The sequence below is a fragment of the Impatiens glandulifera genome, chromosome 1 (assembly GCF_907164915.1).
Source record: "Impatiens glandulifera chromosome 1, dImpGla2.1, whole genome shotgun sequence".
Lineage (NCBI taxonomy): Eukaryota > Viridiplantae > Streptophyta > Magnoliopsida > Ericales > Balsaminaceae > Impatiens > Impatiens glandulifera.
The window spans coordinates 126,133,503-126,150,480 of NC_061862.1; the positions used below are offsets into that span (position 1 = coordinate 126,133,503).

The 16,978-nt window shown below is 33.9% G+C and overlaps 1 protein-coding gene across 1 annotated transcript; it reads left to right on the forward strand.

The window, feature by feature from the left end:
* The first annotated feature begins 833 nt into the window (after positions 1 to 833).
* On the forward strand, positions 834 to 16,595 carry LOC124942571 (vinorine synthase-like). Its single transcript, XM_047483105.1, has 2 exons — positions 834 to 2,096; positions 16,272 to 16,595. The coding sequence occupies exons 1-2, from the start codon at positions 834 to 836 to the stop codon at positions 16,593 to 16,595; spliced, it is 1,587 nt and encodes a 528-aa protein (XP_047339061.1).
* The last annotated feature ends 383 nt before the right edge of the window (positions 16,596 to 16,978 follow it).

Sequence of the window (16,978 nt, forward strand, 5' to 3'; positions counted from 1 at the left end):
GTTAGAAAAAAATAAAAAATTATATATACATATAAAAGTTAAACAAAAAATATGATTATTTTTTTTATTAGAACACTCTAAACTTAGGGTTCAGATGTTATAATTAAATTACATTTACAATTTACGACATTTTTTATTTTAATTTTTTTACAGAAAATTTAAATATAAAAATATTATAATTAAACTAATTAAAAATTAAAATAATTTATATTTAATGAAACGATATGTTTTTAAAATCATTAAAAATCACCCAAATAACTCTATATAATCAAATAAGCTATTCATGGATAGTCTTCGTATATACTTTTTAATTACGATATTCGAAACAATAACGATTGATTCAACTTATTCACGTTTTATATTATTCAACTTATTCAAAACAATAACGATCTAGGTGTTGATATATTTAATTGTTCAAGCTTATCTTTCATATTTGTTTAAGATTATACAATTTCTTTGTTAAATGCTCAATTAAGTTTTATTTTTTTATATTAGGGATAGGTTATTTAATTACCTTATTATATTTTTTAGATTATATAATTTCTTTGTTAAATGCTCAATTAAGTTTTATTTTTTTATATTAGGGATAGGTTATTTTAATTACCTTATTATATCTTCTTACTTGCTATTTAAGCTTTTATACAAAATCAAATAGCTAGCCTTAATAAAATAAGAGAGTTGTAACCTATTGTTACATCACAATTTATCATTTGGAAAGAGACCCACACAGCACAATCATTATAAGTAGTATCCTGCCATAGTCTTTAATTTCATTATTTTCTGAACTTGAGAGATAATAATAGCAGCAGCTTAAGGCAAGGAGATATATAACAATGGCGCCATTGAATGTCATTATATTATCAAATGAGTTTGTGAGGCCATCCTCTCCCACCAATTATCCTTTCAAAAAATATGAACTATCCATGCTGGATCAATTAATGCCTAGTTTCTTCATCCCCACAATTCTCTATTACCATCACCAGTTCCAAACCACTTCCATCGCACAACTTGAACTCATCTCTTCCCGCCTTAGAGAATCGCTCTCCCAAACCCTGACCATGTTCTACCCTTTTGCAGGGAGGCTCAATAGAGGCGACAACTCAATAGACTGCAACGACATGGGCGTTCGATATTTGGAGGCGAAAGTCGATTCAATGATCATGGATGTGATCGAGTGCCACGAAACAGAAATGGTTGACCCGCTCATACCCAACTTGATGGGAAATGGTGAAGAAGAAGATGAGATTTTCGCAATCCAAGTTAACTACTTTAACTGCGGAGATATCGCAATTGGCACCTATGTCCCACATAAGATTGCAGACGGGGTCTCATTTTTCTCATTCATGACATCGTGGGCTACCATATGTCGCCAACAAGATAACATGATTAATATCCTTAAGCCGAGCTTTCCCTCATCATCCCTCTTCCCGCCAAAGGAGAAACACCACTACAATCCTCAATCCGAAGACTGTAAAGAAACCCTTGTTACTAGGAGGTTTGTTTTTGACGCAAGTAAGATAAGTTCAATGAGAGCAAAGGCGAAAATTGATCATGATCATCCCATTCCAACCCGAGTGGAAGTAGTATCGACTTTCATATGGAAGTACGCTACGGTCGATAAGCCTGTCAAACAATACATCGCATTTCAGGCGGTGAACCTAAGGAGCCGAATGGTGCCTCCATTGTCGGAGCATGCAATTGGGAATCTCCTCGTGCTGGCATATGCATATTGCAGCTACGAAGACTCCAATGATTTAACAGTGATGGGAAGGAAGGTGAGGGAAGGGATCCAGAGAATTGACGACGAGTACATAAGGCCTATTCAAGGGGATGAAGGGTATGCAGTGATGATGAAAAATTGGATGAAGATAGAGGAGCTGTCAACAAGAGAGGATGCCAATATCTTTAGATTTAGCAGTTGGTGCAGGTTTCCTGTTTATAATGTTGATTTTGGTATGGGGAAGCCTGTTTGGGCGAGCATAGGCAGATTTAACAACAAGAACTGCGCTATTTTGCTGGATTCAAAATGCGGAGACGGAATAGAAGCGTGGGTTACTATGAATGAACAAGACATGGCTCGTTTTCAGCTTGCTTTTGTTAGAGCTAATACATCAACATCAACATCAACATCAACATCAACATCAACATCAACATCAACATCAACATCAACATCAACATCAATTAACTAGACATCATTCCATTTAATCTTTCAGCTTTGAAATATAAATTTGTTGTTATGTATTTGCATAATTAGTTAATTTAAATATATCAACTATAATATATATATATACGAAGGGAAATAATATAGGGAACGAATTGGGGGAACGAAATCTTGAGCGAAGCCACCTGGCATGCCACGGAGGAAAGAGAAAAAAGTTACATCTTCTCTCTCTAGCAAAATCTCATCTACCGCTCATTATCAAACAAAACCCTCATTCTTCTTATTCTTTAATTTTCTTCACCCTCGTCGGCACGTTGTTTATCATCTTCTCCTTTCATTCTTTAGATTCGTCTTCATCCTCTCCGTTTAGCTTCTTCTCATTTCGTTCTTTAGATTCGTCTTCATCCTCTTCGTGGCACTTTTTACTGTTCTTTTGTTCGTTTGAATAGATCACTACTTCTGGAGATCTGCGTTTTGTTTAGATTCGTCTTCGTCACTGTCCGACTGTCCGTTTAGTTTCTTTTTCTAATGGTATATTTTCTCTGCCATCATAGTTTACTTTTTTCTTTGTTTTATTGTTCTTCTGTTTGTTTCAAGAGATTCACGTTTTCTGTTGTTTTGTGATTGTTATGTGTAGGAACCAACAACCAGGGACTATTAATATAGATAGACTGTTAATATTATGTTGTTTTCAAGAACCTGTATAAAACTATTAATATTTTTGTTGGCTTGTGTTGTCCTCTGTTTTGTTTTATGTTGTCCCGTGTCTTAAACTATGATGTCCCGTGTCTTAAACTATGTTGTCCCGTGTAAATATTTAAGTTGCTCGAAATGTTAATATTCTGATGTCATTTGTGTTATTGTAATATGTTGTTCCGTGTTTTAAACTATTTTTTTTTGCGTTTAAGGCGTTTTATCCAATATGTCTTCCTGCATTTTATCCAATATGTTGTCATGTATTACTGTAATATGTTGTTCATGTGTTGTCATGTATTCTTTGTGCTGATTTCTCTTTTTTGTCGTTTATTTCTGAAAATAACCTACCAACAACTGGGGACATAAATAAGTATATCTTTTTATTGTTTATGTAGTTAGACTGTTAATATTCTGTTGTTTTCAAAAACATGTGTAAAACTTTTGAATAGAATGAAAGTGAACCAGGTGCCTGCATATTATATATTGGACCGTTGGCGTAAAGACTTGAAGAGAGGTTACCAAATATTCACCAACATTTATGATTCGGATGTGTGTGAAATTGAAAGAAATCGGTACAACTATCTAACTCCCAACAACTTGCATCCAAATCCCAAGTTAATTGTTCTGCTTTAGATGTAGTGACAAAAGATATGAAGGAAAAGTTCAAGATATCTCCAAATTGTACGACAGATTCCGAACCAACCGAAAAAGTTATCCACTCGCCCGTCAAGGTAAGAGCTCGAGGGCGACCACCCACAAAACGGAAATAGTCTGCCATTGAGAAAGCAATGAAGAAACCAGTTTCTAGAAATAAGGTTAGTGTCAACAATTATGTCGTCATATGTCCAATACCATGTTGTCCCGTGTATTACACCATGTTGTCCCATGTATTACACTATGTTGTCCTATGTATTACACTATGTTGTCCTATATATTACACTATGTTGTCCTATATATTACACTATGTTTTAAGACTTCGTTGTCATTTTGTTTTAGGATACTACCGCAACAAGTAATCCTTCTCCAATATCAACGCAAGAGCAATGGAATCAACACTTCACCACCCATCCAGTCTCGACTCAACTATCATTTACTTCATTGTTGTTGGGTCAATTACATCATGTATCTGATAATATGTTTCCCAAAGATAATTCATGCGGGGACAACATCAGAAGATAACTTTGCTTAATAATATGTTTCCCAAAGATAACTTTGTTTTGAATAAAACGATTACAGAAATGTTATATTCATTATTTTATGAATGAAATTTAATAAATCATTACTTTACATTTAGAAAGAAAAGAAGAGACCAGGTTCTAGAAATAACATTAGTGTCGAAAATTATAACAGTTCTAGAAAACAATACTATGTTGTTATGTTGTCATGTATTTATAACAGTGATGTCCTGTATCTTATACCATGGTGTTCTGTATTTTGTACTATGTTGTCTTGTGTTTATTATTATGTTGTCCTGAGTACATAAATGTTATATTTCTACAGCAAGTAATGGTAAGTACAACTTGTTGCTTCACATTAAAACGTTAAGTACAACTTGATGGTTCACAAAAAGAAATGTTTTTAATTCTACTAACATGAAACCATTACATTAATGTTTCGGATAATTTGGTTTCATACAACTTTATGGTCTTGTATTTTAAGTTCATCCGATAAATGTTAGAATCGGATTGTAGAATCCTCGATAGGTATTGGATTCGTAGACAATGAATATTCTTGCTTGCATTTTCTCGGGTTATGCCACAAGTCCACTTCAGATCTCCCTTGCATGTCTCCATGTGCAGCATACAAAATAATCCACAATCCTTATAGTTCCCTACGTCTTGCCAGGTCATTTTCAATAGCCTCGCAATGCATTTAAAGAGTGTGTCAAAAATGCTCAACTTCATATCCGCAACAAAGTTCAAAAACTTGCATCCAATAGTCTTCAATACTGCGTACTTTGAACCTATATTTATACCCTTCGGGAGTGGCCTATTGTCAATGATATTCATTGTCTTCGACTTCGTATTGTAAACGACCAAATAAAAATGAGAATCATAACCTATGGGTAGAAAAATCTGCATCCAAATATCACAACACAATAAAGTTAACATAGTATAGACAAGGGACAACAAAGTGTAAGACACTAGACAACACAGTACAAAACACAGTACAATAGCGTATTAATCACAAGACAATAGACTTACAAGTTCAGCCCTTTCAAAGTCTCCAAACATTAATTCAAACTCCATCAATTCCTTTAGTAATACAGTATTATAGTCTTTTTGTGATAAGTTTGTTGCACTCTGTTGAAAACTTTTATGTTAGACAAGAAAAAAAGTATTATATAAAGACTTAATGTTCATGTGTAGTACTCACACTATGAATGGTTGAGAAAAAAACTCGACTTCGAGGTGCTCCTGGCTTTGTAGTGTGTTTGACGTAGATATTCATTTAATGAGCCCAAGCATCGATTATCCCTGCATTTAACCAACTATTTTTCTGAATTGTCTTTAGGGTGCCGCGTTTGAGAGTAGTCATATTGTTGAAGTATAAAATCTCCTCTTCATCTGTCTTTTCTGCGAATACCATGTTCGCGTATACCTTGTCCCTATCTCTCAAGTGTGGTAATAATAGTTGCTTGATTGTTTAAACTAGAGAATACAAAGTGAGGTTGATAATATATTGGCTGTGAGTTTTTCTTTACTTTTTCATACCTCTGTTATCTTTTTCATTTCCTTCTATCACTAACCTAAATCATTACAGATATCGACAGTCAATCATATACCAGAAAATAAAGAACTGATTCAATGAAGAATAAACAAGCGCAAATCCCAATCTCATGAATAAAAACAACCATGGTTTATATTCAAATTCATCTAAATCTTCAGATCTTTAATTTCTAACCCCAACAAAGTTAACGTTGCAATAGATCCACAATGAACAAGGGACACAGTGAATGAAAATAGTGCAACAACGATAACTTACCTTTCATCTCTATCTGAACTTTTCCTTTTACCTAAAGTTTTATTGTCTTCTTTGTCATTGTTTGAGCGGATTCCGTTTGAGCGGAAATTTAGGGTTAGAGTTTGAGCGGATACATAGGGTTAGGGTTTGAGCGGATTTGAGAGTGAGTTTGAGCGGAAATGGAAGTGAGTTTTAGCGGAGATAGATTGAAATGAAGGTTGAAGAGAAGATTGTTTAGCGGAAATGAGAGAAGTTTGAGCGGAGATAGTTTGAAGAGAGAGAATGATTGAGAGAAAATGAGAGGAGTTTGAAATGAGGGGATTATCCTACGTGGAAAATGAAAGAAAAATTAATTATTATTTTACCTACATGGCACGCCAGGTAGACTCGCTCAGGGTTTCGTTCCCCCATGTTCGCTTCCTGTATCATCTCTCATATATGAAATATAAAATAAATTATAAAATATTAATATATTCTATGTAAAATTTATTAGAATTATATATAATATACTAAATTTCTATGGGTAAGTACCTATTTTTTCATCCGAAATTTAAAATAAATTTGTCGGGTTTAATATGATAATTATACTTGATTATTAGATTGAGAGAACAAAAATCAAAAACACTTTTCATGAATGATTTTATACGACCCTTTAAAAACAACATCCAATTAAAGAATATGACTGTAAAATTTTATTACGATGATATAGAAATAGCACTAAAAATATTACGTGACAATAATCCATAATGTTTTTACTTTAAGAATAATATGAGTTCGACTGAGTTGAATTATTTGAAAAATTAAGAATTCAATATGTTTAGTTATCTATTGTGCGTATTTGGAAAAACTCACAAATTACAAATTTATTCTCTAAATATTTGCTACTTGGGTTTTTCATGAAAATATTGTTCCACTACAAAATAATGGTCAAATCGCAACATATAGCTGCAACATTTATTTTTTTAATGCAAGTTTTGAAGAACAACAATCCGCAGTGCAATAAAAGTTTGAAATATTGCAAATTTTTCAAATATATTTTCAACCAAAACGATTTTTTACGGAAAATATAATCTGAAAAATATTTAATTCAAAATATATCACTATAAATAGAAAAATCTAATATTTTTTCTAAATCTATATTAATATAGCTTTATAAATAAACTAGTAATTAAGTAGCAATAGAATAATGTTTATAATATCACTAACATATATTCACGTCAATATTTATAAAATGTTTTGCAATAAAATTTATTTTCATTAATTATTATAACAAATATTATATAAATAAGGTTGTGATTATTGCAAATTAAAATATCAAGTTATTGGGATAATATTGATAAATAAATTTGTAATTAACATTGCATTAACATAAATAAATAATATATTCATAACTGGTACTGCAATTCTATTACAATTTCTTACTGCAAATTATATCACAATTTTATATAATAGTTTTGAAAATATATTTCGAAATATTTGTAATATAATAGCATTAAGTTATGCATTAATTACTATATATATAATTTCTTCACAACTAGTTCTACAATGGTATGAAATGTTATTATTTCAAACTACATTGCATTTATATTTATTAGTTATGAAAATTTCGTTTGACATATTTGTTATATACCAATAATACGTTTAGGAATAATAATCATATATATTTTTTTCGCAAAAAGTTCTGAATTGTATGATATCATATTATTGCAAAGTACATTGCAATAATATTTAATAATTTTGAAAACATTTATTAATAATTTATTAGTAGTAGGTTTCCCATTAACATTTATAAATAATCTCTTATCATTATAATGTGCATTAAACTATATGAATTTTTACATAAAATATAATTTTTAACATATTAATAAATATTCAATGCAAGAGTAGTTGCGAGTCTTATTAAATTAAGTCTCCTTGGTTCCCGTTTTACTATCAATTCGGCCAACCATAAACGTCTTTTCCACTTCCACACACCATCATTAAACTGTTTTTACCATTTCATTTTTTCATGATTTCAAAAGATCTTCCAATTTCTTTAACATATTTCCATTTCTTCATCAAATTGTTTCTTCAACATATTTCTCTCTATACACTCTTTATTTTCATCTTTTCATCATGGTTTTAACACGATCTACTCGCAAACAACTGCTTTCAAGGATGCCAAACTCATCCACTCCTTTCTACGACCTAAGCTCCGAAGATGAGAACGAAACGACACTAGAGATAGCATCTACTGAGCTCCAAACCGTCAAGACGGAGCTTGCAACCTCTATTTCAAAAATAGCAAGCTTGGAAGCTAATAAAGGCTACGAATGATGGAATATATATTGTCCTTGTTGATATACGCAAAATAAATAATATAACTGTCAAGGTTGTCAATGACACGACCAAGAAGGTATGTCATATTTTGTAGATACTTTGATTTTTATTAAAATGTTACCTTTTTCGAGTAGAATAAGTATTTTTAATGACCAATATTTACCACGGCGAATGTTCGCCGTGGTTAATAATATGTATTAGTGTCGGTGATCACTTCGTCGTGGTTAATAACACTTATTAGTGTTGGCCATGTACCGCTGTCATTAATAAATATTATTAACAACGACTTTCATTGTATTCGCCGTGGCTAATATTTTTGGCTTTCCCGCCACACTCACGCCATTATTATTAGCCACAGTTCTGTGATTAACGTTGTGACTAAAAGTCATATTTCCCTGTACTTTCAATGTCTGTTTTAGATTCTCATAGACTACCGATTTCCTTCAAACTAATATGCAATCCATGTTCATTTGAGATATTCTTCAATTTGTTAAGAGGAAATTGAAGATATCTAAGAACGAACACGATTGCATATTAGTTAGAAGCTCATTGGTTGAAGATCACAAGGAGAAACCAATTTCTCTAGTCACTTAACACGTTCCTTACAAAATTTTCTCAATGATCATCAATCTTTTCTTCGAAATTTCCATCATCTTAATTAGTTAGAATGATTAATTAAAGATGTAGATTTCCAAGAAGAGTCTGATTATCTATTGATGAAATCACTTTTCCTAAACTATTGATATTCTTCAAACCAACATGCTTTTCGGGTTCATTTGAGATATTCTTGTTAGATAAAATTAGACCGGTTAATAGAACTTAACACAAATAAACCTCCTATGCAGGAACAGACAAAGAACCGGACCGGTCAAATCAATGAACCGGTTAAGAAGATCAACCGGTCAAGTTATCAAACCGACCAGAAACATGACCGCACAAAGAAGGCAAGATCGGTCAAAACCAAAGGCCGCAAACACCAAGATAGTCGGTCATTAACCGACCAGAAGCCAAAGCAATAACCGGAAGCCATCCGGTTATGACAAATAACCGACCAGCATAAGAAGATACTTCGGGTATCTGTTGAGAATGATACCAAAGGAACAGACTGAACATTTCCATATTCATACAAGTCTGAGGACAGTCTGTAGGCTGCAGAAGACCGTCCTACAAGATCTTTCCACTTCAGGATAAATCAGAAAGGAAATCTTCCAAGTACAGACAACTGTCTAACCGACAGTCACCATATTGAGTAAAAGACAAACCTAGCAGGTTTGTCTTACATACTGGAAGATCAGATCGCCAGGTCTAAAAAGTTGACCGCCAGGTCTAAATCACTGAACCTCTGCTCAACCAATCAAATTCAAGGAAATGAAATGTGACCGTTGGCACATTTCACCTATAAAAGGAGCAGCTGAAGAAGAGTAAATGCGGGACACAGTGGACAATTAATTTGCAAGTGATAAGAGTGTGTTCTATCTCTAGAAAGCTTAAGTGCTAAGTTGAAGTGTAATTCTACAATTTCGGTTAAAATTGTACGAGTGTTATCGAGCAGGAAATAAGTCTCGATCGGATTGTATTTGTATTCCTTAGTGAATATCCTTCTCGCGGTTTCGAGAGGAAGGGGTGACGTAGGAGTTTTATCTTCGAACATCCATAAAAACCCGTCTTGTTAATTACTTTCTGCCGGCTCTATATTCTAACCGATCTGTACTAACTCATTTACACCGCTATAACCGATTCAACTCTACCTAAACCGAATCACTAAGATCCAAAACCGACCCAGCAACTTCCAAACCTGTCTTATCCAAAAACCGGTTCTGCCTATCTTGTGAGTGTGCTGCTTCAACCTGAAATAAACCTCTTCCGCGCTTGAACCTGGTTCAAGGGTTTGTGATAGTTTGTGTAGTATTGAAACCCCGGTGTTGATCTCTAACCGGATTAATCACCACCTTTTGAGTGAGACGCGCTAACCGGCCCAACCCCGGTCCTCCAGCCGCGACCTAAATCCTAACAATTCTTCAATTTGTTAAAATAATTTAAAGATATCTAAAAAGGACCCCATATCATGTTGGTTAGAACCTCATTGGTGGAAGATCATAAGGAGAAAGCAATTCATGCAGTCACTTATCACGTCCCTTACAAAATTTTCTCAATGATGATTAATCTCTTCTTTGAAATTTCAAAGAAGAGTCTAATTGTCTATTGATGAAACCACTTATCCTAAATTACTAATTTCCTTCAAAAAAATAAATTTCAATCCGGGTTCATTTGAGATAATCTTCAATTTTTTATAAGGAGATTGAAGATATCTAAAAAGAACCCAATTGAATATTGGTTAGAAGTTAATTGGTTGAAGATCACAAAGAGAAACCAATTCCTACAGTCACTTAGCATGTTCCTTACAGATTGATTTTTTGAGAGAATGTGATGTTACACGTTTGGAGATTGATTTTTTTTTGAAAAATACATAATTAACAAGATAATAAAAATCTTATGATATGGTGAAGGATTCAATGATTCTTTTGTTGATTCATAAGATGTAAACATTTACAAATAATAAAAATTATATGATGTCACAATTTTTTCAATATTTATCAAATTTCTATAGTTAGAATGAATTGAATTTTCATTAAATTATCATCAGAGTTTGTATGATGAAAATATTTCTTTAATCAAACATTATTAACCACGACATTAGGTAATGACGTGGTTAATATGTACACTTTAACCACGGTATTATATAATATCGTGGTTAATATGTATTCACCAAAAAACATTAACCACAACATTAAGTAAATCCTTGGTTAATATATTTATTTATTAACCACGGTTTTACCTTAACACCATGGTTAATAATGTTAACCTGTTGACAAATAAAACATTTTATTAGTTAACACACATTAACCACGACAGTAGGGTAAAATCGTGGTTATTGTGTTTATTTATTAACCACGGTTCTACCATAACGTCGTGGTTAATAATGTGAACCTACTTGAAAACAAAATGTTTGATTGGTTAGCACACATTAACGTTGGCGTTAGATAATACCATGGTTAAGTTGATAAGTTATTAACCATGATTTTACCTAACGCCGTGGTTAATAATGTGAACATCCTAGAAAATGAAATATTTTCTTGGTTAACACACTGATAGAAAAATTAAGTAAGTTAGTTTTTGGAACCGGCCAGACGAACTAAACAGTTGTTAACTTTCATGTGCAGATACAGATCAAAACCGTATGAACCGGTTGGCGTATCAAAACCGGTTGCTGCTATACTTCAAAGAAATTAGTTTCAATTGATCAAGTTAAAGATCAGAGGACCCGGTTTTCACTTTCTCAAGCAACCGGTCAGCAAAGACAAAAGCTTACATACCAGCCGGATCATACTGCACAAGACACAAAACCGGAAGATTCAAACTTCAAGAGTGACGTACCATGACGAAAGAAACGTGTCTTGAAAGAATAAAAGAAGATCAGATCCGATCGGAAGCATGCGAGGAAAGCAATGATGCTTTATTGATCCGAAGTTGTCAACCTGAGGTGGATGTCCAGCAATTGTCCAAATCTGAAAACCGATTATGTCATCTTCTGCTCAGAGCTGCCTGCATGACTGCCAGGTGTTGAGGAAGATGAAGCGTGCAAGCAACCTCTCTGCACCGGCGTGATAATGATCAACCAATCCAAAGGAGAGAGAAGAAAGTGACCGTTGGCTTTTCTCAGCTATAAAAGGAAGATGAAGCGTCTTCATTCAATGCGAATCAATCAAGAAAGAAAATCATGCAATACAACTCAAGTGATAAGTTATAAAGATTCTAGGGAGATAAACTTTTATATTCCAAACCGGTGTGTCTAAAACAGGAAGCTTTCTATTGTGTTGTGTTGAGTTATTGTATTACATCAAAGAGTGAGTTTGGTGTAACCGGCGAGTAGCGAAGTTGGGCTCGACCGGCAGTGTTTGTGTAACTATAAAAGTTAGTGGAGATCCTTCTCATAACCTGAGAAGAAGGGGTGACGTAGGAGGGTTTGCTCCGAACATCCATAAAAAACCTTGTCTCGTGTTCTTTCTTTCGCTTTCATTTCTTGCTTACTTAACCTAAACCTCAAACCAATCGTACTCCTAAAACCGGTCCAATCATATCCATAAAACCGACTCCTTCTAAAACATCATCTAAAGTCGCATACGTTGCTTCAACCTGAAACAGACACTTCCGCCCTTGAACCCGGTTCAAGAGTCTGTGACAGTTTGTGCAGTGCTGAGAACGGTTATAGTCTCTAACCGGACTATCACCAAAGTGTTGTGTGTGTTGTAAGCGGCCACCCTTCCTGAAACCGGAAACACCCCGGTCCTCCAAGGGCGTCCCCGATCCTAACACACACATTAACGGCGACGTTAGGTAAAGCCATGGCTAATGTGTTTATTTATTAACCATGGTTTACTTAACGTTGTGGTTAATAATGTGAACCTACTGTAAAACGAAAATTGTGGTTAATGTGTTTATTTATAAAACCATGGTTTTCCACCTAAAGCCGCTGTTAATAATCATTAAATGATTATTAATATCGGCACATAATAACGACGACATTAATTATTTTAAATATAAAACTGTGACTTCTTCTTTTTCCCTTCTTCTTTCCATCTTCCCCGATTCTGTCGTTCCCTTCTTCTTTCCCTCTTTGATGAATCTGTCACCGCTGTTACCTTCTTATGTCCCTACCTTTGATAATGCCACCACCGTTAAAGTCGTCCGTCGTCGATAATATCTACGCCGAAAGTCGCCCTTCATCCTTGCCTATCCGCCTCCCCCACCGCCAGGTAATACGAATAGTTTAGATATGTGATTTAGGTTTAGTTTGGTAAGTTAGAAATGTTTATATTAGTGATTTAAGTTTAGTTTGGTAAGTTAGATATGTTTAGATTAGTTATGTAGGTTTATAAGTTAGATATGTTGATTTATTGATAGATTTAGGTTTCTTAATTTAGGTTGGTTTGATTTATTGATAGATTTAGTTTTTTTATTTAGTTTGTTTGATTTAGGTTTTTATATTTAGGTTTTTATTATTGAATGATTTTGGTTAACTTACGTGGTTAGTTCTTGGACGAAATATGGGGATGCAGTCAGACAAATGGTTAGTCAGCAACGGTCTGCCGGATGCAAATCTGGTTTAGGATTTTATAATGACAACCTAGACAAGTCCAATAAAAAGTTGAACCCAGTAAAATGCGAGCTTAAGGCCATAAACTTTGTCAAGGGACATTTAACTGATATTGGAACTAATCATGTCTGTGATAACTTGACTTTAAAAGATGAGATCAAATATGTTAATCAAGCTTGAAGCTGGATTAAGCCCAAGAAGAGGGGAGCCAGTAAGTCTGGCAAGAAAAAACTTGATAGAAAGTCAATAAGATATTCTCAAAACTCATCTACTAAATCTAAGGGATGAACAACAAGCAGAAAGAAATCTGCCAAACCAAAATCTTTTGCTTTATTAACTATACAAAATGGGAGATCCATCAAGACAACCCAAATATGGATCCCCAAGGGACTGATCAACCACAGACCCAAGTGAATATAGGTACCAATTCTGTAAATATTTTATTTGTAGGTAAATTAGGTTAGCTTCTTGGAGGAATCTATTTGGTACCTGGACAGTGGATGCTCTAGACACATGACAGGTGATAGACAACTGTTGGCCGACATAACCAAAAGCTTAGGACCTAAGATCACTTTTGGTGATAACAACAAAGGTAAAACCGTGGGTAATGGTAAGATTATCCATGGTAACCTCACTATCAAAGATGTGCTGCTAGTAGAAAACTTATGCTATAACCTGATCAATATTAGCCAAATGTGTGAAAATGGATATACTATTGATTTTCAAAAACATGCATGCTTAATTAAAGATCATCAAGGTAACACTCTGCTAATAGGAAACGACGTAGGAAATTCTTACAAAATGAACAGAAAAAATAATACGTCTGATCATTTATGCATGATAGCCAAAAATGATCAAAACCGACTATGGAATAAAAGATTAAACCATCTGAATTTTAAAACCATTAACAACCTTTGTTCAAAAGATTTAGTTTCTAGAATACCTAAACTTAAGTTTTCAAAAGATAAGATATGTCCTGCTTGTCATATGGGCAAAAATGTCAGATCAACTTTCAAAAACAAAGGGAATATCCAATCCGACAGGTGTCTAGAGTTATTGCACATGGATATGTTTGGTCCAATCTCAATCACCAGTTTATGGGGAATGAGATACAACATTTTCATTATTGATTATTATTCTATATTTATTTAAGTTATATTTTTGAAATTTAAGAATTAGACTGCTGAAAATCTAATAAAGATCCTTAGAAGACTTCAAAATGAAAAAATCTTTAAGCATCATAAAGATAATAAGTGATAGAGGTACCGAGTTCACCAACAAAACTTTGTTTTCCTTCCTTGAGGAGTCTGGTATTAGACACGACTTGTCTATTGCTAGAACTCCATAATAAAATGGTGTTGTTGAAAGGAGGAACAAGACACTGAAGGAAGTAACGAGATTTATGCTAGCTGACTCAGGTGTCTCTCAAAGACTTTGGGCAGAAGCTATAAACACAGTATGCTATACATAAAATAGGTCAATGATCAATAAACGTATTAATAAAACACCTTACGAAATTTTTTATGGAAAAACTCCTAAAATTTCATATTTTAGGATATTTGGATGTAAGTGTTTTATTCATAAAAACAAGAAAAATCATTTGACTACTTTTGACGCTAAAAAAGATGCTGGAATTATGTTAGGCTATTCTTCAGTTAGTAAAGCTTATAGAGTGTATAATAAACAAACTCTAACTATTGAAGAACCTTTCCATATTGTCTTTGACGAATCTGTTGAAAGCAATTCTAACGAAATCATTCAAGTTGCTAACAGGATGGAGGCTGCTACTCTTTAATCTACTCTTTAATCTGAGAGTGGTGATGAAGTTCCAGTAAACAGAAATAGCACTTCTGAACACATGGCTAATCCGGTTGATATTCAACCAGACGACCAAACTATAAGTCAATAGGTTGCTAACAGTCCGGACGTTGTAGAGCCATCTGACCAAACGTCTAACCTTTTAGGACTGAAATTCAAATGGAATATAAATCATCCATTTGAACAAATAATAGGTAATCCTAATGCACCTCTTAGGACAAGAAAACAATTAATAGATGATTTTTAAAACTCTACTTTTATCTCTCAAATTGAGCCTGAGAAAATCGATGAAGCCTTTCTTGATCCAGATTAGATCAATGCTATGAAAGAGGAGCTGAATCAATTTAAAAGAAACAAAGTGTGACATCTTACTCCAAGACTGAATGATCAATCAATTATTGGAACAAGATGGGTTTTTGGAAACAAGCTAAGTGAATATGGATTAGTTATGACAAAAAAAGCCCGATTAGTAGTTCAAGGATATCGGCAAGAGGAAGGAATTTACTTTGAGGAGTCATTCACCCCTGTGGTTAGACTTGAAGCTATCAGAATCTTCATAGCTTATGCAACATTTAAAATGTTGAAAGTTTATCAAATGGATGTTAAAAGTATTTTTCTTAATGGTCTATTAAATGAAGATGTGTATGTTGAACAACCTCCTAGTTTTCAAAATTATTCTTTTTTCCTCATCATGTCTTTAAATTGGATAAAGCTTTATATGGTATTAAGCAAGCTCCTAGAGCTTGGTATGAAACTTTGACTTACTTTTTGTTTGAGCATGATTTTATCATTGGAATAGTAGATAAAACACTCTTCAGATTTACTAAAGATTCACATATATTGCTTGTTCAAATCTATGTGGATCACATCATATTTGGGTCAACTCACCCCAAACTATGTGAGAAATTCTCGGTGTTTGAAGAGTAAGCAACTCTCGGTGGTTGAAGAGTAGGCAGCTCTTCACATCATCGAGCAACAATAAATGTCCGTTGAAGAAAGATAGTTATTAGCTCTCCACTCTACGGAGAAGCTGCCTCCGTTTTGCTAGAAGGAACCATATGAAGTTGCTCCCCCAGCATCTGAGCAGAAGAATACCCCGTTTATTGAGGGGAACCCTCTAAAGAAGCTGAGTAGCTCTCAGCCCCTGTTTCCAAGAAGGCATCTGAAGCAGATAATGATCAACTGTCTTCTTCTTCGTCCGTAGAGCAGGCGTCCAAGGTCGTTGTGAAGATCTCATCAGACGATGAGACATCTGAAGAGAAGTCATCCTCCCAAAAGTCCAAACATTCCTCTTCTTCATCATACAAGAAGTCTCTTCCTAATAAAACCCTCAACTCTATAGATATATCAGAATTTATCAAGGATTTGTGCGACGAAATCGAAGGAACAGGCGGTGAATCTCGGGAAATGGTCAATGTACTTCGAGTCTCATCTCCTGATAAAGAACTTGAGCAATCAAAATGGTCCCTAGAAATGTTGTAACGTCTAAAAATGGTCAACAACTTAAAGCGTAATTTTGACTCAATAGTTTTAGCCTCAAAACTTACATTCTTATCGAATTTCGAATGGATGAGAAATAAAAATGATAGGATAAACTAGAGTCTAACTTAATATCGATTTCATTAAATCTCGTGAATTACCTTCCTCTCGATCCTAGTAAAACGAAATGAGATTACGATTTCCTTAGAAGTCGTCTAGTATAAAATGAGGTGAGGAATCGAAATATGATTTAATGATATCAATTAGACTAGATTTGACTTTTTAGAGTCGTCACACAATTTTCTCTTTAAGAAATTGGTAAAAGAAAATATTTGTGCATTCTCGAACGCGAATAACAGAGATTTTTATCAAGGTTTCGGCTTGGC

What these genes read in the sequence shown, in the direction of transcription:
- LOC124942571 (XM_047483105.1), top strand. Translation starts at nt 834, where the DNA reads ATGGCGCCATTGAATGTCATTATATTATCAAATGAGTTTGTGAGGCCA. An exon ending in CTCGTTTTCAGCTTGCTTTT is followed by an intron (nt 2,097 to 16,271) that starts GTTAGAGCTAAT and finishes GTTTCCAAGAAG; the next exon opens with GCATCTGAAGCAGATAATGA.